The sequence below is a fragment of the Stegodyphus dumicola genome, chromosome 4 (genome assembly GCF_044657685.1).
Source record: "Stegodyphus dumicola isolate Sdum_Otavi_A_Nest chromosome 4, ASM4465768v1".
Taxonomy (NCBI): domain Eukaryota; kingdom Metazoa; phylum Arthropoda; class Arachnida; order Araneae; family Eresidae; genus Stegodyphus; species Stegodyphus dumicola.
In genome coordinates, this window is record NC_140771.1 from 10,608,475 (window position 1) to 10,631,430 (window position 22,956).

The following is a 22,956-nucleotide window of genomic DNA, read 5'->3' on the forward strand; positions in this document are numbered from 1 at the left end:
TGATGTAGAAGTTGATTTAAATTTTCTAATAGTTATTTTTATTTTGGAACAAAGCTTTCCTTTACTCTCTTGTTTCCCACCTACGTTTCTCTACCAGAATGAGTTTTCAGGATCACGTTGAGGTGAAAACCAATATTTAAGTTGAAGTCTCCGTCACTTCACTAGAAGATCCTCGCATACACACTTCGTTCACACTTCGAGCACTTTACTGAGGATGTTTCATCACAAGGTCCAGTGTGGTTAAAATTGATAGAACAGAAAAGTACTGTTTTATGCAGTAAAATGCCTGTTTAATCCAACCCTTAAACCCTTGGAATCTTAAATCCAACCCTTTGTAGGATTTACGTCTTTCTTTCCTGCTAATGCAACAGATGTTCCATAAAGAAAAGCAGAGTGCCTAAACTAAATATATGCTGTTCAGGAAAATTTAGAAAACTTAAAACTGTTTTAATTCGAATAAAAATTACCTTTCGATACAACTTGTACCTTCTGAAGCAACGGACCCCTTAAAATAGGCTTCAAGAGATTATATAGTCTGTAGAAGTACGTTGGGGCTGAAAGAAAGATTTTAGTTAGTGAAAATAGAATATTAATAATAAATAACATGCATTCAAGCTCTGGATAATGATTAAAAATCAGCTTAATATTTTAGATTTGAATTGTACACTAAATATCTTTCTAATGAAAGTCCAAGTAATCTTTTCCGAAACTCTTTTTTAATGGCTAAGCAAAAGCTTACAAAGAACTATAATCTTATCAACAGAGGTTACAAACAAAAAGACTGAGGACCAAGACCAAAAAGACTGAGGTCATTGCCTAAACAGCGTTTTTGCCTCTCAGTATCTCGACTCTTCTGCAAAACCGTGGAGAGCCCCACATTAAAGAGCAGGTGGTCCTATCCATTTGTTCTCCAGAATCGCAAAGAGGGCAAATAGGATCGCTTGAAATGCCTACGCGTTGCAGGTGGGCGACAAGCCAATCATGTTCTGTAGACAAACGAAAAGCCGCAACTGCGTTGCATCTTGGACAATATTGAAGGACCTTATCAATCTCCACCTTTTTAAGGCTATACGAATCTGAAGATCTCGCAAGATATTAGACGTAAAACAATTTAATACTCCAGTAAGAAATAGCTGTATTAGGATGTTGTAGTAAGCTGGTACCTCTTTTAGCAGGGAAGTTCGCTTGCTCATTGCTCCTTCACCATCAAAGGAGGTACCAATGTATTCTCCAAAGGTACAAAATTTGAAATTTTATAAAGAAAGCGACTTCAGCCCTTTTTAGAAAATTGGGAATAGATATGTGCTATTTTGAGAAGCCTTAACATTTTCTGAAACTTCGAAATAATTTTCAAAATTAGAAAATAGCTTAACACGGTGTTCTAGTTTAAACTAGAAATCTAGTTTAAACATTACAAAAAATAATGCGCCCAATCCAATTAAAATATATTTTTAGAGATTAACAGAAAAGTAATATTCATTAATTTAGAACAGCTATTCAATCTAATCCCACAGATTGATATATTACAAATAAATAACTACAACTCTATACACATTTCTGCATTCTTTTCAACATTCTTTTAATAATTTTTTTTTTACTTTGCTATGAACATAACTTTATTTTGATTATTTTGGAAAGTGTTGATTTAATGTCTCGATGTAAAGAAAAGAAGTCAGCATTTCTAAATACGTTCTTGGAGTGAAGATTTAAACCTAGTAAACACAGGGCATAAAAAAATTTGTCGCTATCCCCCAAATGACCCGTACAAAACCTTGGTAACTAAATTAGTAATCTTTATATATATATATACATATATTTAAATCAGTAAAATAACTAAACTTTATAAAGTCAATTAGAAGTAATTCATATCCTACCCTTATTCTCTTAATTGGAAAATTGTTATTTATAATGTTCTTTATAATATTTAGCTTTAAGCTTGAAACAAATCTCTATAAAACGAATGGAAGAAAAGTTCATGGGTTAAACATTTTATATTCTGAGGTTTGCTTATACAGGTGTTTCAGCAAATCACTTATAAATTTTCAGGAGAGATATAGTATATCTAGATGATGGAAGATCACATAGCAATACGTGGTCAAAGGGGCATTCCTGGCGCGGTAGAGGCAACGTTAAATATAATAAAGGACGAACTTGGACAAGGATGAGGAAACATGTTTATTATGCTTAGTACAGCAGAAACCAAGAGATAAGAACAAAAACAGGCAACGATGGTTATCAAAGAAGGCGTTCGGAACTACGACTCAGGATCCTGATACAGGCCTCACATCTCTAGTTACACGGAAGATCTGATGTTCTGGAAAATACTGGGCATGTCCTGGACTTTCCCAGTAGCTGCCGCGATGCGTGCAACAAGTTTCTCAGCAATTCTAACGGATGTTTCGTACACCAATGTCTCCAATGTTTCGACGTAACCCCCAGAGGAAGTAGTCAATGCAAGTGAGGTCTGGCGATCTTGCTGACCAATGCACCGGACCATACCTGCTGATCCTAGGTGTATTATACGTTTCGAAAGTAATTTTGAACTTCCGCCTGTGTTTGTTCTTATTTCTTGGGTTTCGCTGCTCTACGCATAATAAACATATATACTCATTCTGTTCGTGTCCATCCTTTCTTGTGTTTTTTGTCGTCACTACTGCGACAGGATAGGGTTTCTGACCATGGATTGCTGGGTGTGTTTCCATCGCCTAGGTATACTCTATCTCTACTGAGAGTTTGTAACCGATTAGCTGAAATACTCTGTATATTGTATGTTGTATAAAACTTTAAGCTGTAAATTTCTAAATGAAATTGTACTCACCGTTCACAAAAAATATGTTGTTCCATATCTCCGGATAATAATCTTGCACCAGGCGACCGAGGTCTAAACTCGTCTCAAGAACTGAAAATGAAGTTTCGTTAGAACATTTAATTTACGCAAAAGAACAAAATTAGTTTATAGATTAATCAGTATAGTAACCAATGATGTCCATAATATGTATTCAATTTCGAAGATCACCTAGGTTTGTCTTCCTGTGTTGGAAATGTGAGAAAGTTTTAAACAATTCTGCCTTTAAGTTATGTTGCAAGAAATGGCAAAATCTGTGAAAGAATGACACGTCAGGTAAAACTAAGTAAAAGCAAACACCATTCATTTGCAACTGAAAAAGACAACCATATTTGAATGAGTACGATCTTTTCAGCCATGTTAAGTGCACACTAGAGGACACCAACTTCCACTGCAGTTTCCAGTTCTCTGAGAGTAGCTGAAGACACTGACAGAAACAGCAAAAATAGTTTATCATACAGTTTCATGGGAAGAGAAAATTAAATAATTCTCTTCCCAAAATTTCTACAATTTTATATAAAAATAATACAAGCATGGGGCGCCCTTGATAAATTTATAAAGGGAATGTCTTGCACTTTTGACAAAGCAATTCAGTTAATATATTTCGTCATTTCTTCGTTCATAACATCATGAACGAATAGAGAATAAAATTTTTCTGCAAATCTTATGAAAGTCTGCAATTCTTCGTCAGCTTCTTACAACGTAACTCTCTTGCTCTGTGTCTCGTCTTCATCTACATCCTCCACATCATCATCACCATATTTTTTCTTTCCCAGTATGTTCAATTATTTCGTTGTCATCTTGAGAGAGTGAAAAAGAATTGTTTACTTGTATCGAAGCTTCCCATTCCTCTTCAGCAACAACCAACACTAATTTTCTCCGAAGATATATAAGACCAAGATGTTTGACACAGAAGACAGATAGAATTTCAAAACCAAGAAGACCTTGGTCAAAATCACTCGACTCATCTTCTGCGGACATGACCATTGATTCATTTACACCAACAGAAATGTAATGTTTTAAAGATTTTCAAGAGCCAAAGTAAATATATTTACAAGCAATGCGAAGTGTTTTTGAAAGTTATGGACACTATCTTCAAAATTTCTACATCGACGCAAAAAAAGGAATCGGTAGTTCATTTTTATATTCTGTTACACTTGTTCCGTTAGAAAGCGGAAAAATAACACAAATGTTTTCCACATTGAAGTATCCAAATTGTTAGCCCATTACATATATTTAGACCAAAGGGGCGTTAGCCCAGAAGGGCTATTAGCCTCGAAACGGCATTTTGCGTATCCAACTGTGGCCAACAAATATTATCGCCCTGTATTATATTTAACTCCTTCACATCCAATACGCCACACACGGCCTTATATTGAAACAACCAGAACCGCCCGAAAACGGCCGAGATTGTAATCTTTTTTCTTCCCTCCCCCTAAGATATACAGTTGCAGTTCTCCCAAATGCATTGTATCAGTTTACTGCAGACAACTTGTTCTAAGAAATTTCTTATCTTTTGGTTGATGGTGACAGTCCGTTGTTATTCTTTTGTGGTACAATGTGCTTTGAAGCTTTAAGCAGCAACAAAAGAGCAGTTTAAAAATTTAAGGCTTATATTTATTTTTAAACAATTTATTCCTTCCTATAAAAATAACGGAAATAAACAAAATCTCAGTCCTGATCATAACAAAGCCAGAAAGGCTTGTTGGTCTGACCTTCAGAATAGTTTTATAAAGAACGGGGTCAAAGGCTAATGGAATCTTTGTTAGAAAGTGCAAAGGATGTCACTAGAAATCTTCACACCTATTTTTTGCGTTAATGGACGGGGAGGGGAGGAAATTGCTGTGAAACTGGAAAGCTATTTCGGCCGTTTCGGTATTTTGAGGACACAAGTTAGCGAAGGGTCTGAATTTCAAAGGGTTAAAGAAAGTAAATAAAGAATCTGTATGAGTGTATATATGTATGTTTCTCACATTGTAAAAAAAACAACGTTACCTAGCGTCATGTACCTTCCGGGGTGGACGCAGAGAACTTTGTAAAGTACTGGCTAGGATCTGTACCTAGGCAGTCTCGGCCACGAGGGCACATAATCATTGAGCTTGGCGGTTCCCTGTGACCTGTGGGGGTAGGAGGAAACTGCCTCTGGATTCGTCTGAGTCCCCCACAGGGTGAGGAGGGTAATTTCCAAATTTAAGAACTATTAACATCGGGCATACGGTACCCCGTGTGGTACTGGCAGGTAGCATTTCTGATGACCGGTAAGATCTCCAAGCGTGCATGTCCCGCCTTCGGGAACCGGGAGTGGTGACCCCAAGCGCGCGGGAGGTAGCAGTTGGTTGAGTGAAATATCTCAAAAGTCTACTGCCTCGGTTGAGGGGCCGGGACAGTAGAAAGTCAATGCAATTAACTTTTAACCAGGGAAATACCGACTGGATGTCCCTCCTCCACCTAATGCAGTTACTTTGGGGTTCAGTCCGCACCATGCTATAACATAGTAGTTGGCGGCACTCGTATTAGAAGACCACTTACCTAGCGTCATCAAATTTTGAGTAACATAGTCCTCAACCCGAACATGGGCACCTGGAAGCCCGAACTTGGCATTTGTAATTTCTTTTATTGCATATTTCCTATTTTCTAAACTTTTAACGCATTTTTGATTAAATACTCAAACAATTTCAAAGCTAACAGTCCAACACTACAGGGAATGAAACCTTTTTATTTCCAGCGTGCGAAACTGTCTATAGAAAATTCTAAAGATAGGCTGTTTTTAATTATTTTCAACCGAAAGTGGCTACGAAACATGTATGTGTCTGTAAATGAAAAAACGCCCGTTTGGGCTTAATATTAAATCTGAATCATTCTTTCAATTTTTTTAATCTAATAATCTAAATTTCGCATTTCAATTAAAAAAAATGTGCATTTATTTTCATATTGCATTTATTTTCATATTGCTAAAAATCTGCATTTATTTTGATATTGCCTGTTTATTAGGTGTCGGTTACAAGGAATTTCACTGTATATAAATCATACCGAGCAATAGAAATTTATGTTTTTTAGTTTTCAAAAACTCTGACAGATTCACCATTGCTATTTATAATTAAATTAGACATAAAATAAATAATTTACTACTTTGCACAAAAATTATTTCAAATCTTTTTTTCTAAATCTATCCTAAACAAATAGTGCCGCCCACCCGATGTAGTGGTTAGAGTCGCTGAGTGCTGTGTCGAAGGTCCCGGGTTCGAATCAGGGATCATGGTATAAAATTTATAGTGTCCGTGCAGCATGTTGGCACTCCACATATGCAGCGAGCCAAAAGTCCTCTCGAGACATTGCTGGTAGGGAAAGATGGGGGTGGGAGACCCTCAGATCCGTCCCCCTGGGGTGCTCTCCATCCGGAACTGGTGCCGGAACTGAGCTAAATCGCACTGCCACATATAAGGTGCTCAAGGCTGTTGCCAACGACAGGCGTAAACTTGCGTTCCTTGCCACGAGGAATTTCGTGGGCTTGGGCTGACTATAGGTCAGACAACTGAGCATCAGCAACAGCAACAACAGCAGCAAACAAATAGTCAAATACTATTAATTCGAAGACTGCTAGTTTACTCACCGTAGCTCTCTGTTTCCTTGTTGATGTCGTTCATTATAACTTGTTTTAAGAATTTCAATCTTTTTAAGTTTATGTGCACAATAATGACTACCTTAAGGCATTCAAAGTAAGGCTAAAATGGAGAAAGCGCAGTTAAAAATGGTAGTTAATTTTTTTCCCTTCTTCACTTTATTTCAAACAATTTAATTTTTAATTAGATTTTATGATTGCTATCTTCACAAATTTTTGAATGAAAAACAACTTCTTCAATCAGGTCCACGTGAAAATTCCAGGGAAATAGAATGTACGTAAGAAAAAGAATCATGAGAAAATCATAAGAAAAAATCTAATTTGTGAAAACCCATTTAAGTGTACAGAAATATTAATTGGTCGCATTCTCAAAATGTGAAAAAGAAAAGAATAAAATAGAAAATTTGTGTTTAATTACTTAAATTTAAGCTGTAAATGACAAAGAATGTAGAAGCTAAATGCGGCATGCATGTTTAATATTTTAACTTGCTTAACACTTTTTAAATGAAAAATCTAAATTTCACAGTTTAAAATACAATAAATATATAAATAATAAATTTTATTAAGTTACTTTTAATATTTTCCGTTTTGCACTTTTATTTATCTCGGGGAATTTGTAAACAAGCTAATGAATTCCATTAACTTATTTACAAATGCTTGCTTCCAGTAACGTATTCCTTGTGTGATTATGAACAAATTTTGCAACATAAATTAGTCACGATTATTATGATATATATTTCGGACAGAGAAACTGCTTTGACTTAATTCAAATTTTTGCATGACATATAATAATAAACCCCTGTTACAAATTATAAACAAATTTTATATTTTGTTAGATAAAAACAATTCACTATGCTTTATATAGGTAAAAGCAATGCACTATGCTTTATATAGGTAAAAGCAATGCACTATGCTTTATATAGGTAAAAGCAATGCACTATGCTTTCAGAAACATATAAAACGACTATAATACTCACCAGTTTTGTTGAGGTAATCCTGAATTAAGAACCCTTCCATGTCGAAAATATAAGTTACATCATTTATTTCCCGTCCTATCTGAAAACAAATGTAAATCCAAATAAAATTTTTGTTAGCAAAAAAAATTCATTAATAATATCTTCACAGCAAATTTAAATCTTCTCAGCCCATTTGCCTCTTGATAGAAACTTTGAAGAATATGGAACAACCCCCATGCTTCCTTAACGTTAATGTCTGTTAATACATATAAACAGTATAAGGTATTATTTCTCCCGCCTTCCTAGCGTGCCTTCATGGTGTAGTGGTTCTGGACGCTGGGCCGGTATTCCAAACCTCCGTGGTTCGATTCTCGGCGAAGGCGTTGCTAATTTTTCATCTTTCCTGCTTCCGAAATACCGAATGTCTCTACAGTGGCGTCCGAACTAAAAGGGTGTTGGATGATGATTCTCCTCACCCAGGATTTGGCGATTGGGTCCCCTAAAACCCCAGTCGCCCTTTAAAAAGGCGAGTACATAAGGTATTTCCCCCGCCTTACTAGCTTGCCTTCGTGGTGTAGTGGTTCTGCACTCTGGGCTGGTATTCTATAGGTCCATGGTTCGATTCCCGGCAAAAGCGTTGCTAAATTTTCAATTTCTCTTGCTTCCAAAAATGCCTAATGTCTCTGCAATAGGACTATAAAAATTATTAATTGAATTTCAAAACATTGTTTCAAATGCATTGTATACACAATAATAAGCAATTAATGCATGAAACGAACAGAGAACTGAGCAAATTCTCTTTTAACTGTGTTTATCCACACTACAAATATTACGTGTGCCTCGTTGGTCACATCTCAGTAGAAATATTTTTGCAACATTCCCTGACTAATGTTTATCACATTAGCGTCGGACAACCAACGGCCAAGCGGTAAAAGCTCTGAATGCTGGTAGTTTGGCCTGGGCACGAATCTAGGCAAACGGTTCGGCTGCATGGGTGCTTTCATTGTTTCCTCCATGTGTGACGTGTATACGAGACGGTGAAGTCGCTGAACGCTGGTAGTTCGGCCCGGGTTCGAATCTCTGCGAACGGTTTGGCTCAATGGGTGTGTTTTCATGTTTTTCTCCATGTGTAAAGTGTATACGAGTCAGTTTTCCTTAAAATGTTCTCCACTATGTCTCTCTTCCTTTAGGCAGATATCCATCAAGTTGTTGTTGTCTTATCCATATTATATGGAACAATAGTTGCCAGAGCCTAGTCCGAAGAGAGGTAGGACTTCGATTTTCCACCCCCAATTTTGAGGGAGAGCAACCCCTGGGGATCAGAGGACTCCCACCCCTCTCCTATCCCCCCAATCCACACGAGAGGACTTTCGGCTGGCCGCATATTCACAGTGTCGCCCTGCCGTACCGACACTATACATTTACAAACATCCATGTCTTCTTCAGGATTCGAACCCGGGCTCTTCGGTACTGTAGTAGGCTTCCCTAATCCCTTTACCGTCTGGGCGACCAGCTCCCAAGTTCTCTGGCCGTAATTAAATTAACCAAATTACAATAGCATTGATATTTTTCCAGGATCGCTAGCAGTGAAGAGGGTTACGTAAACTCATCTCCCTTATACATTATTATTTCTGCGATATGAGATTAAGAGAACGGGGGAGACGACGAATACAACGAAGTTCCCTCATTCCCCTAATCTTTGAATTAGTCCACAGGGTGTTGCTTCTAGTTTTTACGTATTGATCAATGAATTTTGCTTCATTTTCACGAATATTTCAATAGCCGAATTTGGTCGCCCATGTTTTTCCTTTTGCGCAAATAACGTATCCTTACCGCTTAATGCATGTCATCTGAAATCTTTTTGAGTTTATGACACTTTTCATGAATTAATCGTTATTGCATACTTTGAAATATTTTGAAATATGATTAGTCATTTATAGTTTCCCTATATTATTTAAAGCAGAAATTATCAGTTCAGTAGTACATATACACACGTAAAGCTAGAGTGGCAGACTAAGGCTCTGTTGGAAAGAAACTCAGAAAAGAAATACGATGCTAAAAAGTTTAAAACGAAACTGATGTTTTTATATTCATTTACTAAATATGAATGCTTTAGGCTTTTCCGGCGCTTTGGCTAGAATAACTAGACACCTAATTTAGAATTTTACTATACTTGGAACTTTCTTTTTATGGCAAGCACTTACCATTTCAGGCTTTGGCCACTCCTAAGACGAGAAGCAGTGACGGAATTTTATTATGGAGGCACCTAATAGGCGACCACCGCTACCTCCTATGAAGGGACAGACAATTTAAATCCATGCCTTCCCCGGGATTCGAACCCAGGCTCTTCGATACGGCTCTAACTACTTTTCCGTATGGCCGCCACTTTATATGGAACTTGGATACACTCAAAAGGCTACTTCCAAACTTAATATGCAGCTCTATCATACCACAGCGAACAAGATTGACATAAGAATTTGTGTCCGAAAATACGAAAGACGACAGCTAGAGGGCAAAGTTCGCAGGCTTATGAGAGGGCGGGAAGTGTGATCATTTCAGGGGAGGACGTTGAGGATGAATCTGTTTACTAACTCAGTTCTTTATGAACATTTTGTGGAAAGAGTGTTGCCGGACGTCATGGTTGATTCAGCATGAGGAAGAGCCTGCCCATTTTAGCAGCACTGCCCGGGAATATCTCGCTAGGACATATCCTGATCACTGGATTGGCAGAGGTGGACCAGCCGCAGGGCCACCGCAATCCCCAGACCTGACACCCCTGGATTTCTACCTGTGGGGATACACTAAATCCATGGTGTACGAGAGGACAACAACTTTGGATTTTTTTCTCCTGAATCGTGGAAGCGGCGACCTACCCATATTGAACGGGCCCGTGAATCCATGCATCGACGTTATGAAGCATGCATTGTGGCGAATGGAAAGAATTTTGAACACCTTCTGTTAACCATGTCGAACACAAGTCTTGTTTGTCATCGTATGACAGATGAGCATGTTAAGTTTGACTGCGACCTATTGAGACCCTATATACTGGAAAAGGAATAAAGTACTTATTACTTTATTTTAGACTCTTTTCAGTAACAGGAAAGGCAGAAGGGCTTTAAATTTTCCCTAACGAGAAGGAAAGTGAATATTTATTCACATTTTCTTGGAACACCGAACAGACTTTACAGTGAAAGGCTTTGCTAATGTCTAAATTATTATCTTTAAAGGAAAACATTTGATCAGAAAAACATTTGAATGAACAGCATCGCATTCACATAACTATAGTATAATTAAGTATTTTCAAATGAGCTATTATTATTCTACTATTTCCATCTCAAGGAAGAAATAAAGAGAATACACTTCATTTAAATTTTCATTAAAAATCGTGTTTCTTTTGCAGGTATACTGTATTACAGTTGTAGAGACATTAGGTATTTGTAGAGACATAATTGGAAAAGCTGGAGAGATGAAAAATTAGCAACCGCCTTCCCCGGGAATCGAACCACGGACTTCTGGCATACCGGCCCAGCAAGGAGAACAACTACACCTCGAAGGCACGCTAGGAAAGGGGGAGAAATACATTATATACTCCCCTTTTTTAAGGGCAACTGGTGCTTTCAGGGGACCTAATCGCCAAATCCTGAGTGTGAAGAATCCTCATCCAACACCTTTTTAGTTCGGGCGCCACTGTAGCCAAGTTAATTGGAAAAGCCGGAGAGATGAAACATTAGCAACTGCCTTCGCCGGGAATCGAACCACGGACCTCTGGTATACCGGCCCAGCGTGCAGAACCACTACACTAAGAAAGCATGGTAGGAAAGCGGGATAAATACCTTATATAGTTATACTGTATTACAGATTTACTGCATGCAGTGGAACCTCGAGCTACGAGTTTAATTTATTCCAACATTTCAGCTCGTATAACAAATTTCTCGTAAGCAACATATAAATCAATTTTCCTAAAACATAACACTGGTAAATAATACCGGATGTTTTTCGGAGAAGGTTCAAGTACAGATTCCTAGCATTAGCAATGAAGCAAATGATAGCTTCGCTAACGAGTCGCCTTTTAACTGCTTCTTCTTTAATCCACACCAGCAACAGCTTTTCAATATCTTCTAAGAGTTTTGGACGATGCTTTGAAATAACGGTAACTCCTTTGGCCATATCAAGTTTTTTTAATTTCTTACCAGAATAGTGCAGATGGTCGATGTTGAAAGGCCGTAAGTCTTCGCCAATTCCGTCACATTTACACCACGCTTATATTTATCTATGATACCTTTTATTACTTTCAACGGCTATGGCTTCCTTCCTTTTCTTTGCAACACTATCTGAGCCAACAATCTTCTTAGGCATCGTGAAATAATTATGTTCACGTTAAATGTAAAAAACAATTAACTCGCAAGCGCACAAACACGTAGATCAAAGAACATTGAGTGATCTGATTAGGGGATTCCCCGAGTCGTGCCGGATCGGGAATCGTGCCACGCATGTCAACAACTTGGCTCGTTACTCGAGTCAATGCCCGTATTTAGAGATAATTTTTCGCTCATACTTTCGTCGTATCTCGAATTTCTCGTATATACAGGTGCTCGCGTCTCGAGGTTCCAATGTACTTTTACAGGTATACTGTAAGTAAACGTTTGTTAAAACCGAAAGATAAATAATAATACATACCCTCTCACTCTCTTCTCTGGCTTGAAGTATATCTAATTGCAACATATAGCATAAATAAGTACAGAGTGACAAGCTATCAAGAGACTTCACGAAACCTGAAGAAAAGCATTAATAATAAGTCTTTAAGTAATGAAGAACCAATTAAAGACAAATAACAGATGAAAAAATATAATGCTCTTGCTATCTGTCTATTAGAAATGGAATAATATTAGTGAAACACAGTGATAAACATTTAAACAGTCAACATGTTAAACACACAAAGTAAAGGAGGAAAAAAAATCAGAGAGAGGGGAGAGAGGAGAAAAAATATATCATGATATTTTACTGTTAGAAAATATAATTTCACCTCTGTTGTCACCTCTGCCCATAGCAATGTAGCGAATTGGAGTTCTGTCTTTGGCAATACCCAAAAAACCATTGTATTCGTATTTGATAAAAACCTGAAAAGTAAAAAAAAAAAGTAATTTTTACATTCCTTGCCAAATATGAAACACTTATCGAACGCTTTAAGGTACATAATAGTTGAATAAATGTTTTAAATAATTTATTTCTGCAACATTTGCAAAACCTCTTCGTTGCTTTAACATGGTTTGGTTTATTTAATTACGGCAAAGCACTCGAGGGCTATCAGCCTAAGGAGAAGGATGCTTTCGTGGAGGAAGTTCTAAGGGAAATAGCTCGTATACATGTTGCACATGGGGGAAAATCAGGAAAACGCCCATGCTTCCAACCCGTTCGCTAGCAATCGAAACCTGCAATGAACTACCAACGTTTAGCGGCTTTGACTCTCGGCTGCTAGTAAAGTCGTGCTTGTAAAAAAATGCCGCCTTCTTTTCAGTGTAGTCTTGCTTGTAAGAAAATGTCACCTTCTTTTCAGTGTCTTGTCTCGTCATTCAGGTTATATTTTTAGTTCTAAGAAATTACTATGGAATCCTCGAAATACGATGGATGCTGGCGAGGAGCTCAAGTCAAATGTTTGGAAGATTAGAAATCAATCTTGCTGTGTGTTTCATAGCAGCTTCTTAAAAGTAACGATGAACTACATGATTTTAAACTGAAAATACCGAAAGAAGACATTGCTCAACATGTTAATTAGCGATAGCTGTTTTCGGTCCATAACATACCTTTAACAGAGATGATTATAATGTCATAATAATGCAAAGGATATCTCTGTTCATCTGTATTCACTCAATGACCTTTTTCAGCAAACACTTTTATTGTTATTATTATCGGATCTTTCTCGTGGGTTTCAGTGAAAAGCATCATCAGGCAAAAAAATTCATAAAGATTCAAATTCTGTTTTAATGACGAATAGAGGTGTTCCCCAAATTTCAGAGTTTTTGATATTTATTTAATAATTCATGAGAAGCATGTTCCGTAAACTCAATGAAATTTTGTTTTACAGTAAAATAAATGAACAGGCATGCTGTTTTTTGAAAGAAATCTTGGCCGTAACGGTACGTTTTGTAAACATTGAGACTTTGCAATCTAGAAAATTATTGATTACCCAGATAAAATTTACACTGTAAGAGGAACTTAGTTACAAAAAACATATTACTGTGACTAATACGGTGTAGGAAAGACGTTGGCATTGAAAACAGCATACAGTCTTCTCGGAGTGGATAAACAGAAATCTTGTATACTTTCCTAGGGATTCCTGCACCATTCATCCTGCAAAACATTGGCAAGTTCAGTTCACGATGATGGAGGTAGATAGTGCTTTTCCAAAATTGTCCACCAGAGCTCAATAATATTGATATCTGGTGACTATATTGGCCGTGGTAGATGTAAAGGATCACCCTCATGCTCTAAACACTAGTCCTGGATGATGTGAGCGAAGTAAACAAGAGCTCTGTCGTCTTGGAATCACCATTGAGAATCACCATACGGCATCATCATTGGGAAACAAAATTTGTACCATGGGATGGACGCGATCCGCCAAAATAATCACATTATTCTTGACAGTAATGTGAGCTTGCACAGTAATAATGCATCCCATGGAATACCACGATATGGCTGCCCAAGCTATGACCGATCCCGCCTCATCTCAGAATGTTTCACTTTCGACACCAAGCAATCTCTATGATATGCTTGGGACGGTATTCACCAGACGTAAATTCGTCTAGGAGTCGGAAACAGTGTCAAGCAAGACCCATCCGACTAACTGTATGTTACTGCACATGATATTGTAATCTTATATTCTCCCAGTTCAGCTTAGAAACTTCCCCTTCAGAAATTACATTGTATGTAGTAAGGCATAGTTACACATAATATAATTGTTAAAAATGAAAACAGGCTGCTGAGCTGCTGCTTCTTATAACTTCATATAAAAAGAAAGACTGCTTTTCTATTTCTTGAAGCGGTTTGACCTCATTGAATACCGTTGTGAAATCTTTAAATTTTACCATCGGCTAAAATGTAAAGTTCCTGAACGCTGGTAGTTCATTCCAGTGTTCGAATCAAGGCAAATAGGTCGGCTGCATGGGCGTTTTTGTGGTCTCCATGTGTAACGTGTATACGAGACAGTTTTCCATAGAAAGTCTTCCACGAAGTCATCTTTCGCCTTAGGCAGATAGCTCTTGAGTGCTTTGCCATAATCAAATAAGCTAAACCAAACAGTCAAATCTTTAGTTTTGAAAACGGCGAGCTGGTCCTACATTCCTTACCATTTTATCATTTGAATGTGCATCGCTTTTATTTAAACATGACTTTTCTTTAAAAAATTATTATCTAACATTTAGGAAAGTGATGGTTAAAAAATTTGACTAAAGTATTGAAGCTTGAAAAACCGATTACAGTCAAAAGTCGTTTCAAATGTTCAGTTTCAGAGTCGAAAGTGTTTTTTTTCCTTTGATTTAATCTGATAATTTAGTTTCTTTTTTCGACAGAATTTGCATAAATGGAATTAATTTTAAACATCTTCAAAAATAGCATTTATCGGAAGAGAAGCAACAGCAGTTTAATAAAAATTTGCTGCTTTCTAGAATATTAATTTTAATATTAGAATAACTATGACTTATGGAAATTAGATAAAATTTGGAGCAACTTAAAATTAAGGAAATATATTTCAGATACTGATTATCGCCTCGTATGCTAACTAAATCTTTTTTTAAGGATAAATAATTCGAGGAAAACGTTTTAAAAAATTATTCCGTTGAAAGATTAGGTGAATATGGAGATAGCAAATAGACATTAAATATAACTAAAATATCAAGAAATGACTTTAGAACGGTAATTAAAACCTAAAGTGACTAAACTGCTAATTTTGTTGTGAATTAATAGCAATTAGTTAGCAATAATATCTGAATTAATAAAACTAATTAGCAATAAACTCGAGTAAGCTAAATCTTCAGTTTGATACAAGTTTTTTTAAAGATTTCAATAATCCGTCATAAATTTCTGCTAAAAGTAGGACGGAATTGACAGCAATATTGAACCAGCATATGGAAAAAGAATAAAAATATGGTGAAAAATAATATTTACAAGTATAATTTTAAATAATATTTTGCTTTCAGTGTTTCAGAGAAAATGGTGTACTGATTAAAACTCAGATTTTATTATCGAAATCTCGGAGAGATATAAATATGAATACATTAAGCAACATTTTTTCCGTATAAAAATTCTTTATTTTGTTTACATATTTTGAAATCATTTACGTTTCAGTTTCAGTTAATAACAAACCTTGGAGCTCTGTTTAGTAACATTTACTATATTTTGATTTATGATGTAAGGAAAACATTGCCGATAAAGAATTATGTCTGTCTATCACTAATATTTTCTTAAATACTTTAATTTATATACATATTTTATATAAACACAATAATCGTATATTATTTATATATTTTAATGCTTTATAACCCATCAATAATACAGTGATTTCTTTCTAAATTTTAACAATAAAAATGTGTTTACATCTTTCACTAAATTATATTAAGTACTCTGAAGGTTTGAGTTTATATATAACACTTTCTGGGCGAGAATAAACCAAATAATTCTATTTAATTTTGAATATTAATAACGGTATCTAACCAGTGCATACTATTACAATTCACACCTTTTTAATTCAAATAAAAATTACTTTTAAAGAATGGACATAGTTATACCTCTGGCTTCTTGTACGTTGTAACTATGGTGTCTATTTCAAAAAGTTTCCTACAGAAATAGAACTGAAAGAAAAATAGGAAATTAACTAGTAAAATGTTGCTCGTAAGGAGATTATCAATAAAGAATTACTAAAGTCCATGAAAACAAACAACTTGCCTATATTTAATTTATGAATACTGTAGGATTTGCTTTATTTTTCTAATAGTAATTTTTATTTTGGAACAAGCCTTTTATTTACATTCGCATTTCCCACCTACGTTTCCTTGCCAAAATGAGTTTTCAGGATTACGATTTATGCAAATGAGATAGAAACGAGTATTTAAGCTGAAGTCTAGGTCACTTCAGTAGAAGAGCGTGGAACAGCGTGTTAAATTTCAAAGATGCATCTTCACATCCAGGGATACGTTACACTAAAGGTGGAATGGTTTCTTTGGTTTCAACTGTGCTTTACGTTTTTATACTTTTATTATAGCTTAGCGGCTTGTGTAATCAACATGCTTGCGTTTCAGTTTTCCAACATTTCTTGTCCTTCAGTTTCTTCTATCACGGTACGCATATTTCGTAAGTGCACATCTGTATCGCCACCAAGGTACGCATATTTCGTAAGTGCACATCTGTATCGCCTTCTAGAATGCACCAATGGGCTTCAAGTAGTATTTCGTCATTTCACATGATCTTTACCACCCGTTGAGCAAGGTAAATGCATTTACTCTGTAAGGTTTATCCTAAGTTTTTAATAGTTAATTTCAATAATTAAGCCACTTTTCTATCCTTCTTAATTTCAGCTTACAATTTCCTGCCAGAACGTGTTTTCAGAATCGCGGTTAACTGCAAATGAAAGGAAAAGCAAGTATTTAAAGTTGAAGTTCTACTGGCTTCGTTAGAGAGCCAGAGATTCTGACAAGCGCGCATTCGCCTTTTGGGTTATACTCTCTCTAAAGCTATTTTTACGCTCGGCCGTATTTTAGGCTCTTGATAGCTTCGCTGTTTAGCGTTAAGGGGCAACTCCTGTAGATTTATGATAGCTTCGGCTATATCTCTTTAGTTAAGTTTAGCTAAATTTTATTTCCTGGCATTCAAGCCCAAGTAGAGGATTTTCTGTACGTCCTGAGAGAGGACCGACTGTGAACTTTATTTGAGCTATAAAGAGTAATTAAACCTTAGTTTACGTTTCTATCTTTCTGAACTAAGCGATTATTCGCTTACCAGTTCTCAAGGTTCCAGACATTTAGCTGTAAATTATAGGTTGGAATATTACACCTCAATGAATCAAATACCTCGCCCTCAATAAAAGTATTTTGCCACTCAATTTCCAGTACAAAATGATTAAAGCATCGTTGATTTCTTGTGAAAATTTTCATTGCGAAGTTAGGTAAAATATAAGAATGGTTATATACGTAAAAACCAGAAACCTTAGCATTTTTTACTGCAGTCTATATGAAAAAATAAATGTTCTGTAATAGCCAATGCGCAGTTTTATTCGAAGTGAATTTTCCTAATTTGCATTACTGCATGCTTTATACTGGGGTTAATTCCCAAGAAGAAAGGAAAATCTCTAATGACACACACATGTTGTTACATTACAGTATACTTTCTATATGTAACACACACGGGATCCTTTATTCACAATCTAATTGTTTTCTTTTATCCTCGCCTGCATCTACCACTCGTACCTGTAATTTCTCTATTATCCTTTCAAGGAATCGCATAACATTTAGTATTAACCCTGAAGACTGAATCTTTGCATAACGTTTGAATTTCATTCAATGTATTTATTTATCATCCGAAGGAAATTTGCAACTTGCAGGCACTTTCTTTCTTCTGTGAGATTGAATTAATTTTTAATTACAAGTCTGAAATTTCTTAAGTTTTCAATTTAGGTAAGAAGTGAAAATTCTCACTTTGATATATTGCATTAGTTTCTAAATTAATATTTCTGGAAAATTTAATTTTTTAAAAAATTTAATTTAATACTAGATTTTACATTGCTTATTTCTCAAAATACATCATTATTGGTATTTTCCTTTTAGACCTTTAATTTTTAATTGCTAATTTCTCAAGGTACCACTTTATTGGTATTTTTTTCTGGACATTCTTCACTATGTATTTACTTTTGATTTTGACTTTTACCCTTGTCTGCATGAATGACGAAACACGAATAAAATGATTGTAGAGTTAGGTTTGGAGGCAACTTCCCCTTGATAAGTCTGTCTCCTGCCTGCTCAACAGTCATTCGCTTATGCATTTTTAAAAATTTTTTAGATTAATTTTAATTTGCTAAACTGGTGAATTTATTTTCATGGTTTGGTTTTGCACTTTATTTACTTATGCTATCTGAATTTAAATGATATTGTAGATTAGTTTGAAAATTAAATCTTTTATATGTTAGCACATTCTTTAATTACTTTAAATTTGCTTTTTTACGTATATATACGCTTTATATGCGTAAAAAATACGTATATATACGCTTATTACGTATATATACGCTTTTTTACGTATATATATGTTTGTTATAATTTGTATTTAAATTTAATTTATTCTTTTGAAAAAATTCTTTTGAAACAATATATATAGTATTAGATATATATATTAGATATAGTATATAGCTAATATTAGATATATACTATATATTAGATATAATAGTATGTGTATTAGATATGGCAATGCGATATATATCTCATTGCTATAGCTAATACACATACCAACTAAGTTATTTTTACAATATTTACGTGAAACTTCTTTCACTATTTGTCACAATTATTAATTCCATTTAAGTAATAAATTTCTGGTTTGGTTTATTAAAGTTCGTATAGCCACTGACGCAGATAAAGGAGGGTAACAAGCATCATTTCCTGAATAAATTAACCTGAGAATTTCACAATTAAGTTAACATACACGGTTCTGAGCCTTAGATATTTTCAATCTTATATGAAAATATATATTACGATATTCACTAAAAACATATATTTTATATTTCAACCTATTGTGAAGGGGTATACTAACCTCTCGAAAAAGTGCTGCTGCTTTCTCCAAGTCGTAGTTTCTTGCTAAGCAAAGGAAACATTTTTATTGCAATGAATACTGTACCAAAAATAAGTAAAAAAATTTTTAAAATATGTTTCTGTAATATAAACTAAGTTCTTATTATTAAAATATTAATCGTAAAACATTTATCAACCTTCGTGATTAAAAACCTAATTCTCAGGGAATACAGTTTTAAGTTAAATGTAATTTCTTCGTATTGAAGTAAAGAGAATTATTTTAAAGGAATTCTATTTTGAAAAAAACATACATTTTGCGCATGGATTATTGTAATTTTTATTTGAGAAAGAATAACTTAAACTGAACATAAATTTTTACCTAGCGTAGGATATGATCAAAATTACAAAAACTTTATACAATCTAATTTAAGCTAATTACTTAAGCATTCTTGTCAAAAACATTTTCTTTGTCTATTATTTATTAATGGTTCTTATTGTACCTTTCATGTTAAAGAAAATGTTAGATCTGTAAGTATAAACAGATTAATGTAATAAATAAAAATCTCTCAATACTACAAATTTGATAAAATCAGTAATATCGTGACAGATTTTTGAGTATTAATAATACATCTAGCTGAGCAACAAATCAAAGAGGAAAGCCGAAATTTCAAGGAATAAAAGTGTTAAAAACAAGTCAGAATCTACTCTGAAATTAAACAAAAAATGTGATTTTGTAAAGAATTTATTTTTGTGCAATTACTACTGTATGGTGATTATGTGCGTTCAGCAGCGTTAGATGGGGAATATATTAACGATGGAAAGATGCAAAAGAAACTGAGAAATATATTGTTGTTATTAAAGAAAAGAAAATAATCAAATTTGAAATAAAATGTAAGAAGCCACGAGAGCTTAGAATTAAGAATTATGTCAACAACCGAAGGTCTCCCATCCCTTCCACCAAACCACACGAGATGACTTTCGGCTCGCCGCATATTTGGAGTGCCGCCATGCCGCACCGACTCTATACAATTACAAACATCCATGCCTTCTCCGGGCTTCGAATCTGGGCCCTTCGGCGCAACTCGGCACGTAAGCGGCGCTAACCACTGTACCGTATGGGCGGTACAAGGGTAACCTTAGACACAGAAGTGAGTCATGACTTAACGGAAAAATTTTTGAAGTCGACGAAAAATTTACAATTTTAACTAATATAAAAAATTTACAATTATTAAATCATACAAACATACCTAGATGGGTTGGTGGAAGCGGTAAAGTTAAATTAACTTTGTCACTTTGTTTGTCTGTGACGTCAGTTAACTAACACATGCTGCCGCAGAATTCATAAGCAGTTAATCAATAAATGGAATTTCAGTACAATTAAAAAAACTACAACTACGATCAAAGTTTACTTCTGCGAAGAAGATTGCCATAATGAGATTAGAACTAATAGCAGCTGCATTTAGAGTAAGACCATATAAGTTAGGAAGAGAAGCTCTTAAGTTGGGAAATACATAATCTGCGCTTTTTTTTTCAATGATTTAACCACTGTTCATATTTGGATCTGTCGTTAGAGGCAGTGTAACAGACTTTTCAGTAGCAGAGAAACCAAAGTAAGGAAACTGATTTCCTCGAACCTATAACATCATCGAAACACATACCAGATGATCAGAATCCCGCCGATCACGGTCAAACTGACTCAAACGATGTTATCTTTTGTTAATGATAAGTTACTGCGAAGCTCTTAAAAAGGAAAAACTACAGAATCTAATCTGATGTTGATTTCAGTTAAAGATAAGACAACTAATGTGATGGATAATTTTTTCAAATATTGCCACTTAAAATAATTATCTTTTCATTGAAGGTAAAATAAGCTGAAAGATAATGTAGAGTTAGAACAATGGAATTATTAGGATAATATAATAAGCCTTACTTATATTCTTTAAGATTTGAATACTGGTGAAGAATGTTTACCTCGAAGCCATTTCATCATCTGAGCATCTGTATCGTATGGTGAAAGAATATCAGATAACTGCCTTTTAAACTAAAGAGAAAAAAATTCTTAAAAAAATGGCGGAAAAAATCTACTATCCTCATGCAATAAAAATGTTACAATGAATTTACACAATTTGCATATTTTTACAATACATATATAAACAGTGATGTGGCATTAAGATTCATATCGATTTTATATTGGCATATACTTTGTTTTCTTTTCTTAACGATGTACTCCTAAATAAAGGTAAACATTTGAATGATTTCTTAAAGAAACATCATATTGCACACTTTGTAAAATATGATCTACAAAATTAATTTTCGTTTAAATATTTTGATATAATTCTTTAAAATTTTATTACTTCTAATATTAAAATATGTTGTTTGCTCTAAAACAGTGATAAAAGCATATATCAGAAAATGTGAACATCTGTGCATTTAATTTTACTTGAAAATAAATTAATTTATTGACGTAATATTGTTGCTCAGATTTTATGCAAAATACTTTCGTTTTTATCTCTGATTTACATAAAATTTATTGAGTAAACTCCTTTCTTATTTCAAATTAATATTTTATTGGAAAGTTGTTACATTAGTTTTAATAGAAATAATGTGAAAAGTGATAGACATATTCCCAAACGATGCTGGTAAAGACGATTAACATTTTGATAAAGGTAAAATAACATAGATGATGATTTTCTTAAAAATTAGGTAGGACTTCTAAGGCATCATTTATGTTCTTTAAAGAGTGATTTTATGTAAATTAACTTTCCTATAGTTCTAATTCCCATTTTACTACCAGAATGTAAATTTCTAGCTCGCGTAATATAAATTGAAGTGGAAAAAAGAAGAGACTATTTAAAGGAAGTTTTTAGAAGGTAGAATCAGAGCATGTTCTGCTTGCTTGACACCCACGTTGCTAGTTCGATTTCCTTGTGACTAGTACTCAGAGGCGTTGTGTTATTCTTCCCATTAGGCTTGTTTTGTTTGTGTTAATAAAAGGGTCCTTTTCATCCTGTTCCTCTCTCTGGAGTACTTTCAAGGCATAGAGATAGATAATTCATATATAGTCTTTTAGAGTTTTGATCTAGCTTATGTTACCTAAGAAGACCAAACTCTATCGACTTATTAGATCGATTTGGATTGAAGTTTGCTTTATACATAACTGCAGTAAAGCATTATTATACGTAGGAGCATTATTGTATGTTGTGTAATACAGCATTACTAAAACATACGAGCATCTATCTATTTCTGCTCATAATAATGGGACTAGAATTGCTAACGCTTGTCCTTCCAAGAGTCTTAGTTTCTTTTCATTTGTTTCCCATTCTTTACTCCTCTTTCTTTTCTTTGTTGAATTCAGTTTCTTTCCCTTTTGGGCAGAAAGAAATGTATCAAAACATTTTAGCATAGTTGCCGACCCGTAAGTATGCTTTAGAAAGTATCTAAGTAATACTGAATACTAAATGTAAAGCGAAAGAAGAGACTATTTAAAGGAAGCGAAACCTAAGGATAAATTGCTAAGGAATCAGCGAAAGCTAAGGATAAATTGCTGTTACCATGTCACAGTCATGTCAAGTCCGATGCTGGATAAAGGATAACGATGAAAACGTTTTGGAGAATCATGAGTACCTTAAGATACTGGCATACGAACAAATATAGCTAAGAGATTATAGAGTAGAATCAATATCTTATATCATACTATTAATCTGTGATTACAAAATATTAATCTGTGACCATTAGAATAATTTCGATAAAGACGTATGTCACCCGCGGTAAAAG

At 34.7% G+C, this 22,956-nt stretch overlaps 1 protein-coding gene across 1 annotated transcript in view; it reads right to left on the reverse strand.

Moving 5' to 3' along the window:
* LOC118186941 (SEC14-like protein 2) overlaps positions 1-22,956 on the reverse strand; it is a 46,995-nt gene that overhangs the window by 11,779 nt on the left and 12,260 nt on the right. The window contains exons 3-10 of the mRNA XM_035357119.2: positions 21,154-21,223; positions 19,205-19,248; positions 16,201-16,263; positions 12,444-12,537; positions 12,098-12,192; positions 7,442-7,520; positions 2,819-2,899; positions 468-554 (exon numbers count right to left, since the gene is read on the reverse strand). Coding sequence (XP_035213010.1) covers positions 468-554; positions 2,819-2,899; positions 7,442-7,520; positions 12,098-12,192; positions 12,444-12,537; positions 16,201-16,263; positions 19,205-19,248; positions 21,154-21,223 — 613 coding nt within the window. The remainder of the gene's footprint in view (positions 1-467; positions 555-2,818; positions 2,900-7,441; positions 7,521-12,097; positions 12,193-12,443; positions 12,538-16,200; positions 16,264-19,204; positions 19,249-21,153; positions 21,224-22,956) is intronic.